This window comes from Piliocolobus tephrosceles, chromosome 1, assembly GCF_002776525.5.
Source record: "Piliocolobus tephrosceles isolate RC106 chromosome 1, ASM277652v3, whole genome shotgun sequence".
Lineage (NCBI taxonomy): Eukaryota > Metazoa > Chordata > Mammalia > Primates > Cercopithecidae > Piliocolobus > Piliocolobus tephrosceles.
In genome coordinates, this window is record NC_045434.1 from 67,299,198 (window position 1) to 67,326,766 (window position 27,569).

The 27,569-nt window shown below is 42.5% G+C and overlaps 1 protein-coding gene across 8 annotated transcripts in view; it reads left to right on the forward strand.

Moving 5' to 3' along the window:
- HHAT (hedgehog acyltransferase) overlaps window positions 1-27,569 on the forward strand; it is a 346,361-nt gene that overhangs the window by 184,098 nt on the left and 134,694 nt on the right. For all 8 annotated transcript variants that reach the window (XM_023198313.2, XM_023198317.2, XM_023198312.3 and 5 more), the window contains one exon: window positions 1,757-1,792. In XM_023198313.2, the coding sequence (XP_023054081.1) occupies window positions 1,757-1,792 (36 nt within the window). The remainder of the gene's footprint in view (window positions 1-1,756; window positions 1,793-27,569) is intronic.

A 27,569-nucleotide genomic window follows, 5' to 3' on the forward strand; every position in this document is an offset into this window, starting at 1 on the left:
TGTGTCCATTGTCTGTAAACAGATACTTAAGTACATAAAAGAATCTTGTCATTTAAAGGTATCCCACAGGGAATGACAGTAATTACCTGTCAAATGTCAGGTGGCGAGGTACCAGGCATGATGGGATGTTCCAGGGATGAGACAAGGGTGGAGCTGGAAGCTAGGGACAGGTGGGGTCTGGACAGTCAGACCCCCCTCGAGGGTGAATTCCTGTGTCCATTACCCCTTGTCTGAAAGGGACAGAATTAACTCAGGCCCTACTCAGTCAGGTTGGCAACCCAAGAGGTGAGACTCGTGGGTGGGATGCAACCACCACCCTTTAGGTGCTGGGAGCAGTGATTCTGTCTAGGGGACTATATCATCATGATTCTGGCTGCCTGGTCTTTTTCTCTCTCTCTCTCTTTTTTTTTGAGATGGAGGCTTGCTCTGTCGCCCAGGCTGGAGTGCAGTGGCGCAATCTCGGCTCATTGCAAGCTCTGCCTCCCGAGTTCACACCATTCTCCTGCCTCAGCCTCCCGAGTAGCTGAGACTACACTGGCCACCTGGTCTTTTTACTCACACTCTGACCCAAAGGGAGAGAAGGGCACTGGCTACATGATCAGAGCTTCAGGAGGAACAAGCATGCTAGTTAGAGAAACCAAACAGCGTCATTTATATGGACTGTACCAGTTTGGTGGTGTCAGGAAAAGGCTGTGACTTCAAGGGTCTGCCATAGCCCAGTGCTGTGGGATGCCTGGTATGAGGCTCAAGCACAATGACAGGCTCCCCAGCTAGTGCATGGAGCTACAGCTCTTCCAATCCCCTGCCCAGGGCAGACCCAGAGATGGGACAGGGTTGTTTTCTCAGGTGGAAAGCTCCAGGGACTACAACTAGGTGGGGCTTGGAAGGCCACTGCCACACCAGCCTCTCCCTGCCCCACCACCCCCCCCCCCAGCCTTCTTCTCTTTGGCTAGTGTGGTGTTGTGCTTTTGAAACATATTTTGGGCTGAGTGCGGTTGCTTGCACCTGTAATCCCAGTACTTTGGCAGGTTGAGGTGGGAGGATTGCTCAAGCCCATGAGTTTGAGACCATCCTGGGCAACATAGACCATGTCTCTAAAAAAATTAAAAATTAGCCAGATGTGGTGGTGCACACCTGTAGTCACCGTTATTCTGGGGGCTGAGGTTGGAGGATTGGTTTAACCTAGGAGGTCAAGGCTGCAGTGAGTGTGATCGCCCTGCTACACTTCAGGCTGGGTGATAAAGCAAGACCTTGTCTCAAGGAAAAAAAAAAAAAAACCATATACATATACATATATATGTGTGTGTGTGTGTGTTTGTATACATATATATTTTTTAAATGAACATCTGAGACATGAATATTACAAACGGACTCATCTATTGGAAAAGTGGAAGGTACCTGGGAGATCCACTCTCATGGCCTTTGTTTCTAGAGAGAGCTTACCCTTGCTGAGACACTTACGCTACTAGAGAGCAGTGTTTCTGCACCAGAATCTCCTGGAGGGCTTGTTAAGTTTAATTGCTGGGCTCCATCCCCAGAATTTTGGAATTGGTATGTCTGAGGTGGGGCCTGAGAAGCTGCAATTCCAACAAGTTCCCAGGAATGCTGCTGCTCCAGCGGCCACATCTTGAGAATTCCTGTGGTAGAGCAATCCATTTATTCATGCTATGAATTTAAATTATATAGATAGTTGTCTAGTCTACCATTACTATAAATATCTTTTCTTGATATGCCTGTCTATGTCTCCTTTGAACAGGTATTTTGATGTTGGACTGCATAAGTTCTTAATCAGGTAAGCCAATAATTTTTATTTTAGGTAACATTGAATAGCATGTCTATTATGAAAGACTGAATGGAAAATCCTTGTTAAATATCTTGATAAATAATGGCATTTGTATATATATATACTTGTCAAGAAAACGTTGCTAACACTAGTTTTTTTTGTGTTTCCCAGAATCACATATGATTAAGCAATTAAAGAAATCAATGTTTAAAGTGGCTTATTTCTGAAGTGATAGTTACCTAAGATCTCAGACAAGTATAATTCCAACTACTAGGCTGCTGGAAAAACTAAATGAAAAATTAGGAGTGCCAGCTTGTATTCAGACATTAAACAACCCCCTTAACCAATTTTCCCTCCACTGAATTTAGTCTTTTTAAGTGGAATCTTTCAGTTGCTTTATAGTTGTGAAGATACAACCTTGTTCATAATTGAAAGAGATTACAGATGACAGTTTATATCCTAGTTTATTGGTGATTTTTACCAGAGTTGGCTTATGGGACATATTAATTTCAAATAGCTATTAAATATAATAGAAGTTAAATGGAAATATAATAGCACTATAGTTTTAAGAATATGCATATTTTGTCTGCTATCAATTTTGCTGTGTTTTCTAAATGTTTTAATATTGAGCATGTATTACTCTAATAATGGTAAATAATGATCATTAAAATGCTTGTCAAAAATATTGAGGGAAGCAGAAATGGTTACTGAAAGACTGCAAGCTAAAGATGACAAGGAAACCAGAAATTATGTAAAGCGATTTGCTTTCTGCAAGTATATATCTCTAAATGCTAGTTAATACTGTCTAATAGCCTGATAATGAACAGTCTGTAAACTCAATGTGATTTTTGGGTAAATGTTATGTTGGTTTCGTTCTCTACAATACGTGGCCATCTCCCTACTGGTAAGATGCTCTTTGAGAGGAAGTGTACATAATTGACATCACCTTTAATCCCACCAAAAACCAAATTTCCTCTGCACTGGATATGGTGGTGTTCTGAGTAAGGCCATGCAGTCCTTGTCCTCTTTGACCTCTTTTCCAAGGCCTCATCCAAGGCTGCACATGAAATCTCCTCGGCTTCCCCCCTACTCAAGGAATATGGATGGTCCTGGCTTTCTCCAGGACCATCCATACTTACTCCACAGATAGTAGAGTGTGAACTGCTATCTTCGACACAGCAAGGGTAGATACATTTTAGCAGGAAGGACAAAGAACCAGCAGTCATGGGAAAGCAGGCATGAACATTCCATATTTGAACTGATCAGAAGAATCTGGATGTATTATCACTTCAGGGAGTAGTTCGAGTTTTTTATTTAATGTCTTTGGTGCTTTGTATAACTCCCATTGTACTGTTCCCTTATTGCCTTGTAGTGGATGCAAATTTGTACTCTTATTTTTTATAGTAAATTTCTTGAGGTCAGGGATCATGTCTTAGTCACCTATCAATGATTAGATTCAGAAACTTGTATAGGATCAACCTTCAACAAACATTAGTGCTAGCAGGGAATGAATGAGATGAGACGGAAAGGACAAGAGGGGTGAAGCAGGTTGGGAAGAAGTTGTACAGTCATTTATTCAGCAAATAACTTAAGCTTGCCATGTGCCACTTACTTGGATATGCCTGGGAATGCTGTCACTTGCAAAAACAGACATTTGATTTGAAGCTTTCCATGTGCTTATCCCTTGCCAGGCTTGTAGTTGGAGCAAACAATGGGTCTGCCTCTGCTATCCCTCCTCTCTTTCGTTCTTCTGGGCTCCAACCCTTCCTCCTATGTTGGGTCTGGAGGAAGGAGAGGGAGTGGTCAAGTGGCTCTAACGTGACTGAGGCTGGGATCCCCTCGCTCTGGCAGGAGGCCCTTTTGGGCAGGTACTGGAAGATGCTCTAACTGGTCACCTTAATCAGCATTCTGTGAAGTGAGCACTATTGGGAGAGTAAGGCTTCTCTCTACCCTGCCATGCCGTCTTCTGTGTTTCCTTTCCCTCATTTGGGTAGGGGGCAGAGAAAATTAGCAGGTTTCTTGCTTATCCTACTGGGGAATGAGAAGTTAGTTTTGCAGGCATCCCTAGCCTCTGGGAGTAGGTCTCTTCCTCTCCCATCACATGACAGTGCACCCCACTAAGCAAACAACTTAATGACTCCAAGAAGTCTCTTCCTCTTTCCTCTTCCCAGCTTGGGAGTAAGGGGTAGAGGTGGTGAAGATGGTGGTTGGGAGTAGAGGCAGTTCTCCATCTTGCAGTATTCCCAGAATGGGGTGGATCTCACCTCTTTATTTGCAGCTCTCTTTAGAAAGTGAGTATTTTCAGGCCAGACTTGGTGACTCACACCTGTAATCCCAGCACTTTGGGAGGCCAAGGCAGGGTGGATCATGAGGTCAGGAGATCGAGACCATCCTGGATAACACGGTGAAGCCCCATCTCTACTAAAAACACAAAAAATTAGCCGGGCATGGTGGTGGGCCCCTCTAGTCCCAGCTACTCGGGAGGCTGAGGCAGGAGAATGGTGTGAACGCAGGAGGTGGAGCTTGCAGTGAGCTGAGATTGTGCCACTAAGCTCCAGCCTAGGTGATAGAGCAAGACTCCGTCTTAAAAAAAAAAAAAGTATTTTCAACCATGTGCAGTGGCTTATGCCTGTAATCCCAGCACTTTGGAAGGCTGAGGTGGGCAAATCACTTGAAGCCAGGAGTTCAAGGCTAGCCTGGGCAATAAGAGAAAAAATCCTGCCTCTACTAAAAATACAAAAATTAGCCAGGCGTATTGACACACACCTGTAATCCCAGCTACTTGGGTGGCTGAGACACGAGGATCACTTGAACCCAGAAGGCCAAAGCTGCAGTGAGCCGAGATGGGGCTGCTGCACTCCAGCCTGGGCGACAGAGTGAGACTCTGTCTCAAAAGAAAAGAAAAGAAAAAAAAAAAAAAAGAGGTATTTTCTGCCCCCAGCTTGGGAGGGAAGTCAAACCTGATGGGACCCAGCACCATTTATGACTGGACACCTTAATAAGAACTGTTTCTTTGGGACAATGACCCTGAAGCTAGGTTGAAGAGGGTGGGGGCATGGTGGGGTTAACAGTGAGGGGATGGCAGCAACAGCTCCTTTAAGAAGATAAGCTGTGAAGGGGAGGAAAGAAAGACAGGGCAGCTGGTGGAGAGGGTGGGTGGAGTGGGTATTTTTTTCTTTTTAATGGAATGAACTCTTGTATTTAGCCACCAGAAGGTCTTAAGTGTCCTTTAGACTTAGAGAAAGCAGTTTCATTTAGGTGGAGAGAAGTAGAGCCTGATTGCTAGGGGGAGTGAGTGGCCCCTTAGTAACCTCAGACAGCAATGGCATTTTCTTATAAATATATCATTAGAGAAAACCTTAGAGGGTTGGAAGAGTGAAAGGGATGGTCCTTAAGGAATCCTTCTCACTCTATAATGGCCAAGAAAAGAAAATATACTTCCCTTTGTAAAAGAGCAAATGTGGGAGAAATTGTCATAGGTTTCCTCCTCCCCTCTAAGATTAACTACATTTATTAGCTCCAACAAGCTCTTAATGTGCAGTTTGGCTTGTCAGGCTGTATTGAATACTTAGTGTTTGGCTTTAAAAAAAAAAAAAAAAAAAAACTACAGCATGCCTGAAATTAATCAGCTGCATCTTTTAAATTGATGGAAGTCATGTCGACTTCTCTGGAATGACGTAAATTTCCACAAAGCCAAGAGCCCTATCTTTGATCTCAGACTAAGCATTTGCAAGGAGGGACATGCTTCCTTTTAAACCTTGAAGTGCTCCACTGAGCCATGGGGGCAGGAAGGAGCCGTCACACTTAATGAAATGTGGGCATTTTTGGTATTAGTGTTTTGTGATGACTGTGGGAAAATTCAGTGAGCTCAGTTCTGCATCTTATAGAAATCATAGACAGAAGCAGCTACTACAACTCACTTAGGAATGGCCTCAGAAGACGCCTACTGGCTGGAGTTCTTAATGTGACACTGCGTAAGAAAAGCTGACCAACCTGGAGAAAGAGATTACAGAATAAAAATCTCTGTTTCATTATAGATAACAGGGTGGCTTGTTTAAATTTAGCTTAGTTTAGCTTTGGCAAGAAAGTAAATGATTTTTGGTTTGATTCTTGCTGACTGAGGCATGTTTCTTTTTCTTTCTTTTTTTATCTTTGAATAGATATGGGGTTTTGACATGTTTCCCAGACTGATCTTGAACTCCGTGAGCTCAAGCAATCCTCCCGCCTTGGCCTCCCACAGTGCTGGGATTACAGGCGTGAGCTACTGCACCTGGCCAGCATTTTCCATCTTACTCAGAATTGCAGCCAGCACTGTCTCTTTTAAGACAAAGGTGTACATGTGGTCTCACTTATATGTGGAATCTAAAAAAATTGAACTCATAGACATAGTAGAATGGTAGCTACCAAGGTCTGGGAGTGGGAATGAAGAAATGTCAAGGAATACAAAATTTCAGTTAGACAGAAAAAGGAAGTTCAACAGCTCTATTGTATAATAGGGTGACAATAGCTAATAATGATATATTCTTGAAAATTGCTAAGAGAGGAGATTTTAGGCTTTCTCACCACAAAAAAGATAAGTATATGAAGAAATGCATGTGTTAGCTTGATTTGTCCGTTTCACAATATGAATGTATTTCAAAACATGTTGTACACCATAAACATATACAATTTTTGTCAGCTAAAAAATAATATTTTAAAAAAGATGAATGATACTTGTTTTGTTCCGTCCCCCACCTCTGACTGCTCCTGTCTGACCACCTCAGGTGGGGCAGTAGTTTTCAGTGGAGCAGGATAACATCATGACTTAAAAAAAATTGACACCTTGTGTTTGTATTTATGGGGTACAATTTGATGTTTTGATATATTTATGTTGTATAATGATCAAATCGGGGTAGTTAGCATATCTGTCATCTCATGCGTTTGTCATTTGTAGTGAGAACATGCTGTATTTGGTATTATACAATAACTTTGATATCATATACAATACCTTACGATTAATCATTGTCACTCTACTGTGCAATTGAACACCAGAACTTACTCTTCCTATCTAATTGAAACTTTGTACCCCTCACCAGTCTTTCCCTATCCTCCTTCTCTACCCCATCTATGGTAATCACTGTTTATTCTCTTCTACTGTGTTATGATTTTTTTTAAGCTTCCACATGTCAGTGAAATCATGTAGTATTTGTCTATGTCTGGATCTTTTCAGTTAACGTGATGACCTCCAGATCCATCCATGTTGTCACAGATAACAGAATTTCTTTCTTTTTTTATGGTTGCATAGTATTCCATTGTATTGCCAAAATCAAATAAAATATAGAGATGAATCTCTAAATTTAAAACATTTTATTTGGCCCCAGGCACAGTGGCTCATGCCTGTAATCCTAGCACTTTGCAAGGCCAAAGCAGGTAGATCACTTGAGGCCAGGAGTTCAAGACCAGCTTGGCCAACATGGCAAAACCCTATCTCTACTGAAAATACAAAAATTAGCTGGGTGTGGTAGCACACACCGATAGTTCCCGCTACTTGGGAGGCTGAGGCACAAGAATCTTTTGAACCTGGGACGCAGAGGTTGCAGTGAGCTGAGATCATACCACTGCACTCCAGCTCTGGGTGACAGAGCAAGGCTGTGTCTCAAAAACAAACATATGGGAAGCAAGAAGTTTCAATTCAGGGCATACATACAGACCAGGTGGTCTTCCGTATGTCCAGAGAGCAAACAGAAAGTTGGGAGTTGTATTAGACAGAGAAATGTTATGTATTGTTTTGAAAGAAAGCTCATTGGCACTAGAGAGGCTTCTGAGAGATAGTAAGCTCTGATTGGTGACTGATGATGGTAAATAAAACCAGTGTTAGAGTCTCAGGAGGTCATTTCAGCAGCTACTAGGTAAAACTGGTCTTAGGGTTACAGCAGGCTGTTTCAGCACCTGAGCTTGTGGAACATTTAACTCTTGGAGCAGGTGCTATGTGTCCCAAGTGCTTTTCTTCCCTGGCCCCTCAACTCTGATTTAGTTGGGCATGACAAGAGTGATCCAATTTGTATAATTAACTTTCACGGTGTGTATATGCCACATTTTCTCTATCTGTGCATCTGTTGTTGGACACTTGAGTTGATTCCATCTCTTGGCTATTATCAATAGCGCTACAGTAAACATGGGAGTGCAGATATTTCTTCAATATACTGATGTTCTTTCCTTTGGATGTATACCCAGTAGTGGGATTGCAGGATCATATGGTAGTTTGGTTCTTAATTTTTTGAGGAACCTCCAAACTGTTTTCCAAAGTGGCTGTACTAATTTATATTGCCACCAACAGTGTGTAATGTAAAGGGTTCCTTTATCTGCACATCCTTGCCAACACTTTTGTTTGCATTTTTTTTTTTTTTTTTTTTTTTTTGAGGCAGGGTCTCCTTCTGTCACTCCGGCTTTGGTTCAGTGGCATGATCATGGCTCACTGCAGCCTCAGCCTCCTGGACTCAAGCAATCTGCCTGCCTTAGTCTCCAGGTAGCTGGGACTACAGGCATGCACCACCATGCTCAGCAATTTTTTTTTTTTTTTGGTAGAGACAGGGTCTTACTGTGTTGACCAGGCTGCCTTTGAACACCTGAGCTCAAGTGATTCTCCTGCCTTGGCCTCCCAAAGTGATGGGATTACAGGTATGAGCCCCCACACTTGACTTTTTTTTTTTTTGGTCTTTTTGGTGATAGCTATTCCAACTGGGATGAAGTGGTATCTCATTGTGGTTTTGATTTGCATTTCCCTGGTGATAGGTGATGCTGAGTATCTTTTCATATGCCTGTTGGCCATTTGTGTATCTTCTTTTGAGAAATGTCTATTAAGATCTTTAGCTCATTTAAAAACCCTTTGTTGTTTTGTTTTTTGTTTTTTTGAGACAGAGTCTCACTCTGTCGCCCAGACTGGAGTGCAATGGCATGATCTCGGCTCAGTGCAACTTCGCCTCCCGGGTTCAAGTGATTCTCCTGCCTCAGCCTCCTGAATAGCTGGGATTACAGGTGTCCACCACCATGCTTGGCTAATTTTTTATATTTTTAGTAGAGACAGGGTTTCACTATGTTGGCCAGGCTTGTCTGGAACTCCTGACCTCATGATCCACCCACCTCAGCCTCCCAAAGTGCTGGGATTACAGATGTAAGCCACTGAACCTGACCCATTCTGTCTTTTTAATTGGGGAATTTGATCCATTGACATTCAAGATTATTATTGGTAAGTAAGGACTTACTCCTGCCATTTTGCTAATTGTTTTTTGGTGGTTTTGTAGATCTTTTTTTCCTTTTTTCCTCTCTTGTTTTTTTTTCCCCTCTGGTTTGGTGGTTTTCTGTGTTGCTAAGCTTTTTTTCTTTTTTCTTTTTTTTTTTTTATCTTATTTGTGTATCTGCTGTAATTTCTTTCCTTGTGGTTACTATCGGATTAACATAAAGAGTGCTGTAGTTATAATAGACTAACTTTTTAAAGCTGATAACTTAACTTTGGACATATGACTTTTAAAAGAGGACCTGATGCTATCCTTCTCCCAGTATCGCTGAAACATTAAATTTGTCAATTGATAATTTTTTGTTACTCTTTAACTTACAGATTTAAAATCAGAAGACTATTCACCTGAATTTTGTTTTCTATATTATTTATATGTATCTTTTAATTAATTTCAAATACATATTTCAAATAAGAATCTAGCTTTTAAAAAAATAGCAAGATAAATTTTATCATCACTTTTTGTATTTACTCCAGAGACCATGTGTGAGTTCATCCGAGCCACTACTTCTGTCCTAAGGAGGTCTTGATACCCTCTCAGGACTAGTGGAAATGCAAAGTATGGAAATAATTCCACTGATACTTCTTAGGCAAATAGAACAAGGCAGTGAACCTCTGGCATGGCCCTGAAGCTATTTGAGAAGATCTCTGGAGATCTTAATATAGTCCTTAATAGAGTCCTTAGAAGATAAATTTTTTCACAAATAAATAGATTTTGCCTATTAGAATGGCAAAGGCCAACATTTTTATGAAATACATGTGCCCTTTTGAAGCATGATTTTGTTCTGATGAAAGAGAAGGTAGAAGAGGACAACTATTCACTTGTAGTGTCTTTTGTTCTTCTGGAGGTTGGTGCAGGTTTTCCATGAAGTCTAGAGTATCTTTGAATGGCCAGAGGGGCAGCAAATTTCAGCAATATGGGAGTTGGTGGCTTACTGAATTCTGAAATGATTATAAATGATATTACCTGCTTCTGGTTTTTTCCTTGTTGATACCCTATACCTGACCCTTCCATAAAATTAGGCCTACAACAGAACAGAATTATTATTTGGGCTAAAAATCATTGGCATTTTGAATTTTATGAATCACGGGGTAATTTTTAACTTTCTTTATCTTGGATACCACAAGTCTATCACTGCATTTGCTGTAGTTAATTGTAGCATTCCTGGTATTGATGAAGAAGTCTGGTCACCATCATCTGAAGTGTTTCTTGGATTGTGTGATGTCTGAAACGTTCAGAAAATCTGCCTTGCATCTTTAAGAAGCGAGGTGGTCAAATGAAGGATTAATTGAGGCTTACGCACTCCCTCTGAGAAGGAAGAGAGCTGAAGATGAGCCACTGTCTTTTTGGTGTCCCCTTAGGACCGTTTAGACCTATTTGGGCTCTGAGCTGCCCTGGAAACAGAAAGAGAGAGGCACACATTTGATCCTGGAAGTAAGACCCACATGGTAATGGGAAGTTAATTAGCATCTGTGTTCAGTTTAGCAGTTTAGAACCAGCTAAAACACATGCCTGTTCTGTGTCTACCAGGAAAGAAAGATGAAGTCATTGTGTGTGTGTGTGTGTGTGTGTGTATGTGTGTGTGTGTGTGTGTGTGTGTGTGTATATATATATATATATATATTTTTTTTTTTTTTTTTTTTGAGATGGAGGCTCGCTCTGTCACCCAGGCTGGAGTGCAGTGGCCAGATCTCAGCTCACTGCAAGCTCCGCCTCCCGGGTTCACGCCATTCTCCTGCCTCCGCCTCCCGAGTAGCTGGGACTACAGGCTAATTTTTTTGTATTTTTAGTAGAGATGGGGTTTCACCGTGTTAGCTAGGATGGTCTCTATCTCCTGACCTTGTGATCCTCCTGCCTCGGCCTCCCAAAGTGCTGGGATTATGGGCATAAGCCACCACGCCCAGCCCATTATGTATATATTTTTAAACACAGAGGTGACAACTCAGAGGCAAAAAATACTTGCTTTGTTACATGGGATTTTAAACTTTGTATTTTGTAAATGTAACATAAAGGTCGGTTTCTGTTTAAACAGTTTTTAATAGTGATATAAAAAGTGAATGAGCTTATTAAAACACCGCTTCCACCTGAGGTGAGTCTAAAGTGTGTGTCTTTGCGGCCCTAATTAGGCATTGCGGATCATCTTTTAGTGGCATCCAGAGGGGAGAAATGACACCTGGGAGGAGTCCCCAGGTCTCTTTTATCCCTGCCTGATGAAAACTCATCTCCTTTGAAGTGACTGCAGTATCAGTTTCTTTTAAACTTTTCTTTGATTCCACCAGAAAGAAGCTAAGGATCTGTATGATATTCTTGTACTAAAGTGTTTTAAATAAAAAGTGAAGAACATGTGAGTGAAGAGACCCAGGTAACCAAAATAGGCCCCAGAGAGGCAGTTAATGAAAATGCAGGCAGGGTGCTAGAGAGAAGTCCGCTGGCTCCCATGGAACTGGGAACCCCCTTCCATCGTTGCTCCTGCACCCAGTCATTTTCCAAATCGCACTGACTTTTTGTCTTCTTAACATCTCTCACATCCACCCCTTCCTTTCTGTTTCTGGAGGAAAAGAATAATATGCACCTTTGTCTGTGAACTGGGCTTCTTATCCCACAGAGCTGTGATGAGGTTTAATAATACATGCTAATCACTCAGCTCTGTGCCTGGACATGATGGAAACTCAAGGCTAGTTTTATCTCCCTGCCCCCCACTCCCCAGTCCCACTTTACCTCTGGAATCAGAGTAACAGGATTTGAATCCTGGCACGCTCTTCACTCTTTCTACCCGTGACTTTAGATAACTTACGTAACCTTTCTAAGACCTTGACTACTTATCTGTAAATGGGAAATCACAGTTCCTGGCTCGAGGAAGTTGTTTGCCAGGCTTGAATGGGATGAAGTGTGTCAAGTGTTTTAGGGGCCATAACACTCCATGCAGATGTTAGTTGTTATTCAGCTCTTCATTTTCTTTCCAATCCAGTTGTCCGAGCCTGCTCCCAGTCCCCTCACCTTTCATAGCTTTTCTTTCACTTTGCTTATGGCCACCCACCAGTCTCACAGAAACCCAGCCCTGATGCTGCCCCTCCCTCCTCAGAACCAGACTTTATACAACCTCATCTCCTGGGCCCACCACAGTGGGTCTTCAGGCTACCTTTCCATCTCATCTCACCGTTATTCCCTTTGTCCTACTGCCACTTGGGACCAAATGCTGCTTTTTGCCCCATGCCTCACCATCTCTGGCGTCTTTGTTCCCTATATCAGAAGTGCCTGTGCTTCCCCCATTAGTGCATATCCAAATCCCACCCGTCTCAGTTCATCTCAGATGCTGCCTTCTCTGTGCAGCCTTCCTCCCTCTACCTCGGTAACACTGTCTCCCAAGCCTCCTGGATCCTGAGAATCTTCCTGGATGCTTTAGATCCCCAAGCTCTACTTCTGGGAATTGGGCTAAGTAGATTTGGATAGAGTCCAGCAATGAATATAATTGTGAATCACTCCCAGTGACTCTGATTCTTAGGGGATTTTGGGACCCCAGCTTTAAATATAGTGTGTTTGCATGTGTGCACATACATGTTGCAGCCCCCTCCCAGGTAGCCAGCAGGATCTGACTCATCTGGATCTTCCACATAGTACCTCACAATGTCTAATGTCTAGAGGGCTCCTAAACATGTTCAGATAAATAAAGTTTATTTTCAAAAATGTAAAATGACTTAGTAACCATGTAATTTAATTTAACCCATTTATTTTTATACCAAATTAAGTGCCCTAAGCACTATTCTAGGTGCCAGGATCAAAGCAGTGACAAGATAGACAATGTCCCTGCCCTCTCTTTGCTCACATCCCAGTGAGTAAATGAGAAAACAAGTAAGCAGTGTGTGATGACATGGGTGAGTGTGGAGGACGTTAGCTAAATGAAATCAACCAGTCACAGAAAACAAGCACTGCATGAATCCACTTTTATGAGGTATCTAAAATAAACTCAGAAGCAAAAACAAAAATAGAATGATGGTTGCCAGGGGTGGGGAAGGGAGAGTTGCTAATCAGCAGGTATAAAGTTTCAGGTAGGCGAGATGCATAAGCTCTGGAGATCCACTGTACAGCATGTGCCTGTAGTTATCAGCACTGTATGGTGTAGTTAAAAACCTGTTAACAGGTTAGATCTCATGTTAAGTGTTTCTACAATAAAATTTTTTTTAATGGAAGAACAAAAAGAACCCAAGTAAGCAAGCACTATCATTCCTTTGATGTGATGGAGGGTGCAGGTGTGAGTGCCATGTTTGAAGGGCTGGGCAGCAAGGCCCTCTTTGAGGCAGTGGGTGACACAGAGATGAGTGAGGAGGAAGGGGTCACCGGGGAAAGGGCCAGGGCTGGACTGTTCGGGCCAGAGGGAAGTACAAGTACCCAGCCCCTGAGTGGCAAAGAAATGTGCTTGAGGAACAGAAGGGGAGCCTGGGGCTGGCCAGTGGAGGAGCAAGGAGTCCTCCGTGAGGCTGAAGGAAGAGGGAACAGCCAGACTGTCATGAAGACTGGGCTCCATTTTGAATGTGATAGGCACCCTTGAAGGGTTTTAAGTAGGAGAGTGACAGGATCTGATTTCCATTTTCGAAAGTCACTCTGACAGACTTAGGTGGGAATCTAGAGAAACTGGGAATTTTGAACCTCAACCATGACTGCGCTTCTGCACCATGAGCTGGAGCCTCCTGGTCCAGGTCTGTCCTGCTACTCAGGGGTTTCTCAAACAGACAGCTGCTGTGAAAGCTTCACTGTATTGAGCAACAGTAGACCTCAAATACCTCTTAATTTCTTTCTGCTTGCCTGGTGTGTTCTAAAATATGTAATTATGCACGTGAACATTAACTTGGAGGCAGTTAAGTGAGGGTCGGTCGTGGCAGTAGACTCTCTCCAGAAGTATGGGCAGCTGAGTGGAGTTGGGGTCAGGGCTATGAAATGTACTTGGGATAGAGGTTTGCAGTTTTCCCAGGATGACAAGTACCCATCTTGTCTTCTGGCCACTCAGCAAACCAGGGCGTCGGCCTCGTCACTGGTTCGTCTCTCTTGCTTGGCCATTAGTTAGTGAGGTCTCTGAAGGCCCAGTTCTTAGCCATCAGCACCCTTGTGTTGACTCCCACTCCCCTTGGGTGTCAGCCCATCTTAGGATGCAGAGACCCTCTAAGTCCACAAGGCTGGCTCCTTCTCTGGGACTGCCAGTGCAATCTGTCACATATTGTGTTGGTATGTTCTCCCATTTCTTGTCAAAAATTAAATCCCCTTCCAGGCTTTCCCCATCACAGTCATGTCAATGTCCAAGACAACATTCCTCGTCCTTCAGATGCAAACACTTGGACTGCTTTGGAGTCCTTTTCTTATGTTCACAGAATGTTAGAATGGAAGGGCCTTGATGATTATGCTCCACATTTCACTAATACTTCGTTTTTAGAAGATTTCTCAGATTCACTCCTCACGCTGATCTTGCTGTTACCACTTTTGAGGAAAAAACTTGTTAGAATTATTTGTCTTCCTGGCTGTGCTATATTTGAGTTTATTAATGAGAAAATCCAGGTTTAAAAAGAAAAAAAGAAGAGAAACTCTCCACACTTGAGAATTGAGATGCATAGTTTAGTTCCCACCGTACATAGCTTTATCAATACAGATGTTCCTGTGAATAAATGTATCATTTAAAAAAATCAAAAAGAGCCCCTGGTGACTTGTTTGAGATATTTGCAATGTAGAGACGTAGTTTTAAATGTAAAAAGCTCTGAGTCAGGGATGCTGCTTAGCAAGACGGGCTGTGTGAGCTCCATGGTCTTAGGCTAGTACGGATGGGTTATTTACTTGACAGGCCATTTGCTAAGTGTTGGCGCTGCCTTCTTTTGAATTCTCTTATGCGCGGGGGATCTTTCTGCCTTATGAGGTTGCTGCATCTGGTAGAAGCCATAAATGTTTTTTTCTTCCTTGCAGGAAGAGTCTCAGATCCCCCGTGCCTGAGATTAGATTCTGAAGAGAATGGTAGGTGGGCAGAGGTGGGACCTGAAGTGCATTCTGGTGAGGGTGGTAGTGGTGATACCCAGCTTGGAGGGACAGAGGTCCTGGGGTGGAGTCCTACGCCCAGCACTGGAGATGGGGAGCCCCTTTCCCTGAGTCCAGTGGCAGACATGGTTGAGTCCCCACTGGAGCAGTGGTGGTGTAATTTGTCAGCAGTTCTGACTGCATCACCTCTGAGCCTGGCTCTCTGGCCCTTTCAGAGATTGTGCAAATTGCCTAACCTTCCTTAATAAACTAACCAGAGTGGGTTCTGTTTTTTGTTGTTGTTGTTGTTGTTGTTGTTGTTGTTTGTTTGTTTTGCAACTGAGATAACTAATATAGTTACTTACCAGCTGGACATTGGAGATGCCTAGCTCAACAGGGGGAGCACATGATCTTTAGTTAGCTTTGCCTGTGAGCTGCATCAATTCCACATACCAGAATTAAACAAAATTAGAGCTATTTTTGCATCAGTAACAGAAGCAGCCTGTGGAATGGAAAGGGCATTGGATCAGATGCAGAAGACCAACACTCTAGACTGCTGTACCTCTCTAGCTGCAACGGTTTTGTGTGAGTTGCTTCTGTTTGGGCCTTAGTTTTCTTATTTGTGAGATGAGAGAATTATACCAGATAAACTCTAAGGTCCCTTCCAATCTCAACAGTCTCTGCTAAGCAGCCTTGCTGTTTCTAATATTAGAGAGCAGCTTCTGTTGTCTAGATCTGTGCCAGCCAATACAGTAGCTATTAATCACTCATGGCTATTTAAATTTAAACTACTGAAATTCCGTAAAATTACTGTGATGTTGTGATATCATATGAAATATATATTTGGTCTCTGCCTCCCAGTTTCCAGCACAGAGCTCCTAAAACACTTAGGGGCACTAGGATAATATTTTGTCCTGATATTTGGTCTTTGACCCCAGTTCCTGATGCAGAGTTCTTAAATCCCTTGGAATTTCCTGAGTGATCAGAGCATCTTTTGTTCTAATGAGGCAACTCTTGATGGGCTTCTGGATAGCATCAGGATGGGGGCTGGGTACCAGGGTAACCAACCATGTGATAAGAGGATGGGAACTTTTAGCCCCACCCTCATCACCGCCTCCCAAGAATGCAGAGGCTCCTTCATTCTCTTCTTTCCTTTAATGCATGTGTCACCCCTTCCTCCTGCATAGGCTGCCTCAGCACTCAGCTCAGACTCCCCTGGAAATGTCAGGTGCTCCCTTGCAGCATGCTGTGTGGTCTCTCGTGGTTTTGCAGCGCAGGCTACCATGGCTGACTGCCTGGGTTTGTGTGCTGGATGCATTACTCTTGACTGTGTGACCAGCTTAACAGCTCCGTGCTTCACTTTCCTCATCTGTAAAATGAAGATTAATAATAATACCTATTTCACAGGAGGTTTTTGAGGACCAAATAACATAGTACACTTAGAGTGCTTAGAATAGTGTCCAGCAGTAATACAATGGCAGTTAGCCATCACCATTATCAGCATCATCATTTCCCTGGCTATCTTGTCATTCTTTGGGATCTTAGCATACTGAGTGGCAGCACCTTTAAAAAGAAAACAATAAAGAAAATGAGTGATTCTGCTTTTGCTTAAGATTTGGCGATTCACAAGTAAGCTCCCTGAGGGTCAGAATTGTGGGCTTGCTTTCTTCTACAGTTTCCTTTGAGCACCTGGCAGAGGATGGTGTGCCAACAGTGTGGCACTATTGAGTGGAGCTGCTGTAGGCTGAACCCAGGCCATCTCTGGTATGTACTAGCCATGTGAATTTATTAGCGAATATTTAATAGCACTGCTTCAGTTTCCCCATCTGTGAAATGGAGACATTGTCACCTTTGAGAGAAAAGTCAGATACTTTGAAACTCTGAGTTAAATCAAGCAAATAAATAAATGGGTGAACTCAATCACTCTAAATGCATAAACCCATTCATTTATATATCAGATGTTTTTTAGCATCTACCATGGGCAAGAACCCCTGCTTGTTCTTGGAACACAGCAGTGAGCAAAAAGACATGCAGTTCCTAACCCCTGGGAGCTTATTATGCTTTAGGAGCAGAGAGGTATTCATCAGGTGATCGTATGTGTATCAGCAAAAGTATAGCGACCAGTAATGCTGAGAGAGAGACTCATGGTTCTGCAAGTGTGTGTCACAATGCACCTGACCCAGGAGTGGTGCAAGGACTGGTCATGGGGAAGGTTCTCCCAGGATCTTTGGGGTGGAAGGTGTAGGGAAAAGCATATCAAACCCCTGTGGTGGGAGGAGCAGGGTGCGTCACAGGAGGAAGAAGAGAAAGAAGGTCCTTGTGTTCTGGGCACCAAGAGTGAGGGGCATAGTGAGACTGGTAGATTGTCCAGGGCTGGGCCATGTAAGGCCTTGAATGCCATTTTAAAGATCAAAGTCAGTTTTAGATGCTAAGCAATAGACTGGAAATGAATGACTAAGGAGTTTCCTAGGGAAACATAACTGTAGTTAAAAATTATGTGTGCAAATGTATCCTAGCATGTCTAAAGTTCTCATTCAGATGATGTAATTAACATATTGAAGGGAGAAACTTTCACTAGAAAATGCATAGTGTAGCCTATTAATATGTGGAAGTGGAAGGATCTGTTGTGAGGAATATTATCACTAATCTGTTACCAATCATAATTGCAATGTTTGCAATGATGTACATTTTTATATTAATTAGGGTAGATTCATTTGCATTCAGAGACCCTTTCCTGAATGAGAAAAATGTGATAGTACCATCAGGGAACATGGAAATCGGGCATACCCTGCCATCTGTAGAAATCTGTGATGCACCTATGTCCTGGTTTGTCTGCAAGTCAAAATCCCCATGTGCTCGTACAGATTGTTACCCCCTGGGATATCATCCATTGATAAGTGCAGCCTTGGAACCTTGGGGATATTTTCAAATGTTGATCAACATATAAGATCAAATTTTGTTAGAAAATGGAGGCCGGGTGCGGTGGCTCATGCCGATAATCCCAGCACTTTGGGAGGCTGAGGCAGGCGGATCACCTGAGGTCAAGAGTTCGAGACCAGCCTGGCCAAGATAGCAAAACCCTGTTTCTACTGAAAAAAAACAAAACTTAGCCAGGTGTGGTGGAATGTGCCTGTAATTCCAGCTACTTGGGAGGTTGAGGCATGAGAATTGTTTGAATCCAGGAGGTGGAGGTTGCAGTGAGCCGAGATGGTGCCACTGCACTCCAGCCTGGGCAACAGAGCGAGACTTCGTCTCAAAAAGAAAAAGAAAAAAAATGGGGATATTTGTTGTTAAGCTGATGTACATCAGACAGAACACTGAATTCAGCTATGAGGAGCGGTGACATCAACGTGGTACTGAGAGATCAGTATTTGTTGTGACTTGTGTAAAATATAATCCCTACTCTAGCTATGTGGTACCTTTTGAACATTCTTGTGGCTTTTAGGGAATTTCTAGCCTTATGTACTCTGCCTCCTCAAAGTACAAGTCAAAAAGTCACTCTCTGGGCCTCTCTTGCAGCTAGTACCCCAGTGTATCCCAGGCCCAGCTTCTCAGGGACATCAGAGGGGTAACTGTGATTCAGAAGAGTATCATGAGAATGAGAGGGCCTCCCACAAAACTGTTTCCAGCAAAGATGGGAGAGAGACATGCAGCTTTCCCTGCAGCATAAACAGGGTTCTGCAGCACAGGCGTCTGCAGCACAGGCGTCTGCAGCACAGGCATCTGCAGCACAGGCATCTGCAGTACGAGCACAGTGCTGCTGGCCGTGTCACCAGAAGCAGGGTGAACTGGAGCGGCCTCAGGGAGCAATGGTCTCCCAGCCTGATTTGCTGGCCCACCCAGGTATTTTGTGAGCGCATGTCCTTTAATAAATTCCTTTTCTGCTTAGTTAGAGTCTGTTGTTTGCAACTAAAAACTGAGTTATATATGAGACTATATAAATAAGCATGGTAAAGACAGTAATTCATTCTGTTCTCACAGCGACTCAGTGTTGTAAAGGCACCACGTGAGTCTTGAGGTAACTGGATAAAGTTTAATCCTTTGGTTGTGCTGCCATTTCAAATGTTTCTGCTATGATGTAGGGTATACAAACTTGGAAAAGCTCAGGTTATGTAAAAGTGCACACAAAAATCATAGGATTTGTGGGAAAAATAGAGTTGAGTAAATCATTCAAAATCTATTCAACTTTGTCCAGAGCACCAAGAAAAACAGTAACAGTCCTAATAAGGATCTTAGCACATTTGAAACGTCATGTTGAATTCCTAGGAAATACATATTCTAGTAAGTACATATTAGCCTTTACCTTAAAAGGTGAAGGTAACATGACTAAAGGGGTATAAACAAGGGTTGGGGCTATCAGGGCTAATTTGTTATGAATCATAATATTAATACCAATGTTTGCAATGATGTGCATATTTGCATTAATTAGAGGAGATTCATTTGCATTCGAATGCCCTTTCCTGAATGAGAAAAATGTGTGACAGTACCAGCAGGGACTTGGAAATCAGGCATACCCTGCAGCCTGTAGGAATGAGGAGTACTGAATAAGGAGTTATTAACAGAGCAACTTGTTCTGGGGACAAAGGCAGGGAGAGATGGAGAAGCATTTGCAGACTTTGCACAGACTTGAGTGATGTCTGAGAGAGATGGCTCTGAATCCTTGTTCTGGGTTGTTCTTTTAAACAAGAAACTAGGAGAACTGGGTGGGCCCTATGTGCTTCTAAGACAGCGTGTTGACCGAACTAAGCCAATAAAAAGAGGCAGGCTTAGTGGGTATCTGGTACAATAATCTAGTCAATTCTGTTAGTGAATTCTATGTTCAGATGCTCAAAGTATTGACAGGCTAAGAAAAAAAATGCATATAAACAGTCACAATTTCTATTTTATAAGGATATTATTTTCCCCTTTACCAGTTAATCATACATCAATTAACGACAAGGATATAGTCTGAGAAATGCATCGTTAGGCAATTTCATCATTGTGCAACAGCATAGAGTGTACTTACACAGATCTATGTGGTATATATAGCCTACAGCACACATAGGCTATATGGTAGAGCCTGTTGCTCCTGGGCTACAAAGCTGTGCACTGTATTACTGTACTGAACACTATAGGCAGTTGTAATATGGTAAGTATTCATGTAAACATAGAAGAGGTACAGTAAAAATACAGCATTATAATCTGATGAGACCACCCATCGTATATGCAGTCTGTTGTTGACTGAATCATTATATAATGCATGACTGTACGTATGAACTATGGTAATTAAAGTGTGTGACTGCGTGTTATAGAACAGTCTGTATTTGAAAGTGCTGTGTAAACCTGAAAAGCTGGTGGACCTCTGGCATGTAAATAATGGGACTGTGGGCTTCAGATAGTCTCTAAAGTTGTTGAAGAGGAAGAGGAAGAAGAGGAACCTAGGCAGAGGACTAGAATCTCTTGTCAATGCGTGCTGCAGAGGGGTGGAATAGCTTAACAGTGAGAAGCGTAAGTTGTGGAATTAAACCACCTGGGTTTGAATCCCTACTCTACTGCATACTAAGTCTGAGCCTCGGTTTTTTTCATGTGTAAGTTGGAAATGATAAATTTGCTAATGCATGTAAAATACTTCGGACAGTTCCCTAAGTGGTGGATGTTGTTATCTCTTATCTGTCCATCAGTCCACAATACCATCTGTTTCAAGGTTAAGGAGAGAAAACCCATGTGGAAGTGCCTCTCAGGGTCTAACACTTAATAGGCACTCAGTATGTATTTGTGGAATTTGAATCTGATGAGAAAGATTGACATAGCTGCAACTAACACTGTTTCTTTTCCTCTCACCAAGTCTATGTGAAAAGGCTTGCTTAGTGGCAAGGGTGGGTGAGATAATCTTTGTTGACAAGACAGATGCAAGAGCATATTCTACACCAAACAGGCGATGATTCCTGGTTATTTGCAAGCAACATGTGATCCCAGGGGAAGGTCTGACCTTCAGAATGTGTGTGGACTAGAAAGAAAGAGCAGCCTGGTTTCAGCTGTGAAAAGGCCATTTAAAATAAAAACACTTTAGAATCTGAAAGCCCACAGCATCTGTTTCTAATTGAAAGGTTATTTGCAGACAATGTGTTTTTCGTAGAGTGACATTTGTATGTGTTTATTAATATACTGAGTCTATTGCAGTGAAATCCATTTTGGAAATGGAAATAGATTTTTGAACATTTTAATCAATTTTTGAGCAAAATAATGAACTGAAAAGCATTTAGCTGAGAAAGTGCATCTGATTACACAGGACAATTTTTCAGTTGTAATAAAATGCAGATATATATTGTTTCTCCCTGTGCTACTGAGAGGAGGTTCCTTATTTTATCTCTGGACTCTATAATGTTTTTTCACTTTCATCTGATGCTTCGGAGGCCCAAGATTCTAGTCCTGGCTTTTCCATTTATTTCATAGCCTTAGGAAAGTCACTTCCCATTTCTGGACATCAGTTACTCATTGGTAAAAACACCTTATGATTTAAAAGGTCTCTTCTAGCCCTAAACTTACATAACTGTAGAATTCTGTGACTTGACTGAAGCAGGCAAATTCCTATAAGCAATTGAGCAATCCAAGAACCATGACGTTCTCCAGACCCCATATTTGGAGTTTTAGATACTGGATTTTATGTTTCCGTTAGCACCATGTGCAGAGCTCCTACCATATGCAGAATACTCTTAAGGCCAATGATGGGACAGAAAGGTAAGTGACTACCTGAGTTTTCTGTGGTCTTGTTGGAGAAGGAGAACACATTTGTGACATAATTAGAGTGATTAAACCAGTTAGAAATGCCAGAGCACAAGCCTTTGATAATTGTAGAATACGAAAGGAAGAAAGAGTCCTAGTGGGCAATGTGGAGAAAGGGACACATTCTTAAAGGCAATATTTGTAATTGAAAAATGAGACTTGGGCTCATACTCTATTTACTGAGTCAAATCTGTACTACCTATTTTCTTTCCATATAGTTTTTCTGGAATATACCCTAGTTGAGTCTTTCTCTCTCACTAGATTTGTGAGCATCTCAGAAGTCTCTCCTTGTTTTTCGGTGTGAAGTCCCTGTGGCATCGAGCATGGCACTTTGTTCAATATTAATGTCTTGAATGGTGGAACATCCCTGATCGTCACCTTCCAGCCCTATCATTGCTCACTGGAACTGGAATTTGGGTATGGCCAGGAGTGATAATTGGGTGAGATGGAGGTGAATGGCACAGAAAAGCTGGCTCTTTTGTTAGTAGCTCTGCTGTTTTAGAAGTACAGATGGCAGCTGGCTGCTTCAGAAGGCAGCATCTTTGGGGACTGTCAACTCCAAGGGAAATGGGTATGCCTGAGAAAAGTGCATCCCCAGATGCTGCTCTTGGCCTTAGGTCTGGAGATGGTCTTTTCATGACTAAATATGTTTGTAATCACCTCTGAGACTCACAGACAACCTGCAGCTTTCTGTCTGTAAGAGCTTCTCCATCCTGTCCTTGATGTATCTTGCTGGAGCAGGCAGGAGAGCGGCAGCATTTGCATATAGTGCACCCATAGGTGCATTTTCAGAGAGAAAAAAATCAAGCTATGTGATCATTGCTTTAGATTGGGGATCTTTAAACGGATTCTGTAGTCCTGCCAAGGAAGCTACTGGATGAACTGAGATTTAGGGATTTCCAATGATTTTGATCTTCCTGGCTTTCTCTCTAATAAAGAAATCAAGGGTTTGATAATTTGGTCTTACCAAACTTTTTAAAATTTCTGAGAAATCAATCCTGACTCCAAAAACAAAAAAGGCCCAGCTTAAATGAGTTTGTGCTGGCACCTGGTGGCTTGATGATGCAGAATACTCCCGGGTCCCCGAACTCACTGTGGGATGTGGTGTTAGGGAGGAGGCTGGAAGAGGAGGTGGATGGGGAGCTGGTAGGGGAATGAGGAGTCTCAGGCTGCCGTACAGAGTGGAAGGACATCTTTCCATACTGGCTACCTGCCACGCACTGGGGTAATTGTACCTTTTTTTTTTTTCCATGAGTGTTCTCCTAGGTGCTGTTCCAGGAATTGCTGAGCAGGCACCTGTGGTCTGTGAGGGGTATCCATTCTTTTCCTAGCTCTGATGGCTCACGTGGAGCCTGTCAAGTTTTCTTTTCAAACTCAATACTGTGTCACTGCACTGCTACCATGGTGGATTTGTACACTCCTGTTATATTTAGCTCTGGCTACCTGAGGATGTGGGGAGATGATTATTCACACTACATGGGGTAAAGATTTATACATTTTTCCCCCTAGGGTTTTGTTGTATTTTGTTTATTTCATTAATGCTCTTTTTATATAACAATCCCCACCCCCCTACGTCCTGTACATAAACAGAAATACAGGTGGAGTACCCCTTATCTGAAATGCTTTGGACTAGAAATGTTGAATTTTATATTTTTTCAGAATTTGGAATATTTGCATATACATAATGAGATATTTAGGGGATGGTACTGAAGTCTAAACATGAAATTCATTTATGTTTAATGTACATCTTATATACATAGCCTGAAGGTAATTTATACCATATATTAAATAATTATGTGCATGAAACAAAGTTTTGGACTGTGGCCTGTCACATGAGACCACGTGTGGCATTTTCTACTGGTGGCATCATCACAGAGCTCAAACATTTCAGATTTTAGAGTTTTCAATTTTGGATTTTCTGTAATAGAATTCCCAGAGAAAGGTCAAATATATAGGGTCTAGATTTACCCATCACGTCAGTGCTAAGATACCCATAGAATTGTACCTCCTGTGTCTAACATTCTGGCCTTCAACAAGGACCTTGTGGATTGAGTTGGTCTCTCTTTGCCTTCCATGGGAGTACTGCTAGCGGGATGCACTGCTGAAGTCACTCCTTGATAGAGGGGATTGGCTTTGCATCCACATTTTCTTTTTTTGTTTTCCTTTTTTATTATACTTTAAGTTCTAAGGTACATGTGCACAATGTGCAGGTTTGTTACATATGTATACATGTTCCATGTTGGTGTGCTGCACCCATTAACTCATCGTTTACATTAGGTATATCTCCTAATGCTATCCCTCCCCCCCTCCTCTCACCCCACCACAGGCCCCAGTGTGTGATGTTCCCCTTCCTGTGTCCAAGTGTTCTCATTGTTCAGTTCCCACCTATGAGTGAGAACATGAGGTGTTTGGTTTTCTGTTCTTGAGATAGTTTGCTGAGAATGATGGTTTCCAGCTGCATCCATGTCCCTACAAAGGACATGAATTCATCCTGTTTTATGGCTACATAGTATTCCATGGTGTATATGTGCCACATTTTCTTAATCCAGTCTGTCATTGATGGACATTTGGGTTGGTCCCCAATGTCTTTGCTATTGTGAATAGTGCTGCAATAAACATATGTGTGCATGTATCTTTTTAGCAGCAGCATGATTTATAATCCTTTGGGTATATACCCAGTAATGGGATGGCTGGGTCAAATGGTATTTCTAGTTCTAGATCCTTGAGGAATTGCCACACTGTCTTCCACAATGGTTGAACTAGTTTACAGTCCCACCAACAGTGTAAAAGTGTTCCTATTTCTCCACATCCTCTCTAGCACCTGTTGTTTCCTGAGTTTTTAATGATCGCCATTCTAACTGGTATGAGATGGTATCTCATTGTGGTTTTGATTTGCATTTCTCTGATGGCTAGTGATGATGAGCATTTTTTCATGTGTCTGTTGGTTGCATAAATGTCTTCTTTTGAGAAGTGTCTGTTCATATCCTTTGAGAATTGGAAAAAGCTACTTTAAAGTTCATGTGGAACCAAAAAAGAACCTTCATTGCCAAGACAGTCCTAAGCCAAAAGAACAAAGCTGGAGGTATCATGCTACTTGACTTCAAACTATACTACAAGGCTACTGTAACCAAAACAGCATGGTACTGGTACCAAAACAGAGATATAGACCAATGGAACAGAACAGAGCCCTCAGAAATAATACCACACATCTACAACCATCTGATCTTTGACAAACCTGAGAAAAATAAGAAATGGGGAAAGGCTTCCCTATTTAATAAATGGTGCTGGGAAAACTGGCTAGCCATAAGTAGAAAGCTGAAACTGGATGCCTTCCTTACATCTTATACAAAAATTAATTCAAGATGGATTAGAGACTTAAATGTTAGACCTAAAACCATGCATCCACATTTTCTTAACTAGGCTTCCTGACCATCCTCTGGCTTTTTGTAGGATTGTTTAGCTGTGTTGAGCACCAGGGAGGAGCACAGAGGCCTCTCTGGGGCAAAGGCAATGCATCCCAGCCCTGAGGAAGGCCATTGTTATGCTTGGAGCTCTGGGTTATAGGACCTCCATTGCCAGCACTACTTCTACCTGGCCATGTGAACATGCCCATATCGGGCTCCAGTTCCTCATCTGCCAAATAGAAGACAGTGACTACATCACAGGGTTTTGTGAAGACTGGGTTAGATGATTTCTGTGGAAGAACTTGGTGACACTGTACAGTATTGTAAGGTGGATTACTAGCGTGTTGCTCTAACCTACTGAGCTGTAATACTGTGAGGGAAGGGGACTGGGAAACTGTGTGTGTGTGTGGTAAAATAATATAAATAATCTGTCCTTCATAGCTGATGATTCTCTGGACATTGGCTAGAATCCCTTTCGATGGGGGAGAGAGGTCAGTGGGAGGGGGTAGGCCAGTTCGCTCGGTGTGCAAATAACTCTGTTCACATATCAGATGTCAGACTGGCTTGGCCTTTTATGACAGAAGCTACTATGAGCTACACTCTTGCTGGTGTGTGTGTGTGTGTGCGCGTGCATGCGCGCATTCATGCGTCCCTTCTTGTGCTGTATCTGCACAGAAAACATAGCAAAGGTTTTGATTGAAAATTTGGGCATAGGGGAGAATCCCTGTGAATAGCACATCAACAAATAAAGACACCCATGAAATAAACAGTGTTCCAAACCAAACCAACTACAACACAAACATGCAAATATGCTAAAAGCCATGTAACCAATAGCATGGCCCCCTTAGCTCTGAATTACAGAGCCTGGAAGAGCAGCTTGCGGATGCTCAAGATTCCAGTAATTACTCAACTAGCAGCCAGCTCCGTAACTCTCAGCCATTCCTAGGGAGATTCGGGCATATGCATATCAAGTCCAGCTACGAGCTGTCACTGGCCATCAGAGTGCTAGTGATCAACTGATTTGGCTGCCTTAATGTGGTGGAATTCCTTTTGAGAATATTTCCTTTTTAATTGGGGAAAATACGTTTAGTGCTTTAGTAAGCACCTCATCACTGAAGCCACTGCTGCAAAATATATGAATAGCCTGTGTAAAGTCCTGGGATATTTGTATGAATTTAGCCTATTCCAGCACACAGACCTTTACCATCTTTCATCCACCCAACCCAGAGTCTCTGATGCCTGTTGTTCCCTGAGGGCTCATAGCTACTGCTGGTATTTTGAGAACGAGTTTCAGAGCATCTTTTCAGTACCCACTCAACTTTCTTTGTCTGAACAGAATGCAGCCAGTTCCCTCCAGTTTCCTGCTGGGGAACCCAGCTGTCTGCTGTTTTCATGTATGTCCAGCCCAGGCATGTTGGGCTCAGTACCGCATTACTGCTTGTGACCTCAGACTTTTCAGCCTCTGCCTGTTAGTGATTGTATCTCTCCTCTGCTATATCATTTACAGTGGAGGTGAAAGAACAATATGGGAGAATCTGTCTTTTCTTGAGTTGGAGAAGGATCTGTGTCTCCTAATCAGCAGAAAGTTAATGTAACTGGGACATTCAGATAATGAATAGGGTGCTGATACAGGTGATCAGGGGAGTAGCAAAGACACCCCTCAGATAATTCCCCCATGGGGCTTCTGTTTGAGTTGGACCTTTGCCATACAGCGGGATGCGGTGATGTTGGCACTGTTGACATTTTGGACTGGTTAATTCTTTGTTGTGGGAGCTGTCTTGTGTACTTAGATGTTTAACATCATCTCGGGCCTCTACCTGCTAAATGTCAGTAGCACCCCCTAGAAGTGACAATAAAAAATATCACCAGATAGTGCCAACTAGCCCTGGGGTATGGAGAGGGAGGGGAATTGCACTTGGTTGAAAACCACTGTTAAAGTTAAAATGTCACATTGGGTTTTGAACTGTACATAAAGGAAGGTGTAAAAAAAAAGGTGGCTATAGGGCTTCAAGTTTAAAATAATGTCTGTTGCCTCTGATACAACCTCACCCAACCGCCACTGTAATGTAATGTCTAGAGAACACTGAGAAAAGATGAACAAAATCAACACTGAAAAGTAGGGCTGGACTTCAGTCTGTTGTGAGAATCAATGAGAAATTTCCTTTACTTTGGCACAGAAAGCTCACTTGTCTGAAAATGCTGTCAGTGGCTTGTGTATGCTGTGCTACGAAGCCCCTCACCCTTCTGCTGTCTGCCTGTCCTCCCAGTTCAGAAACACAGTCTGTTCCAAGCAGAAAGGTGGGCTGCCCTTCCTTGTACAAATACAGTGTCATTATTGCATTCCGTTCCAGCGCAATT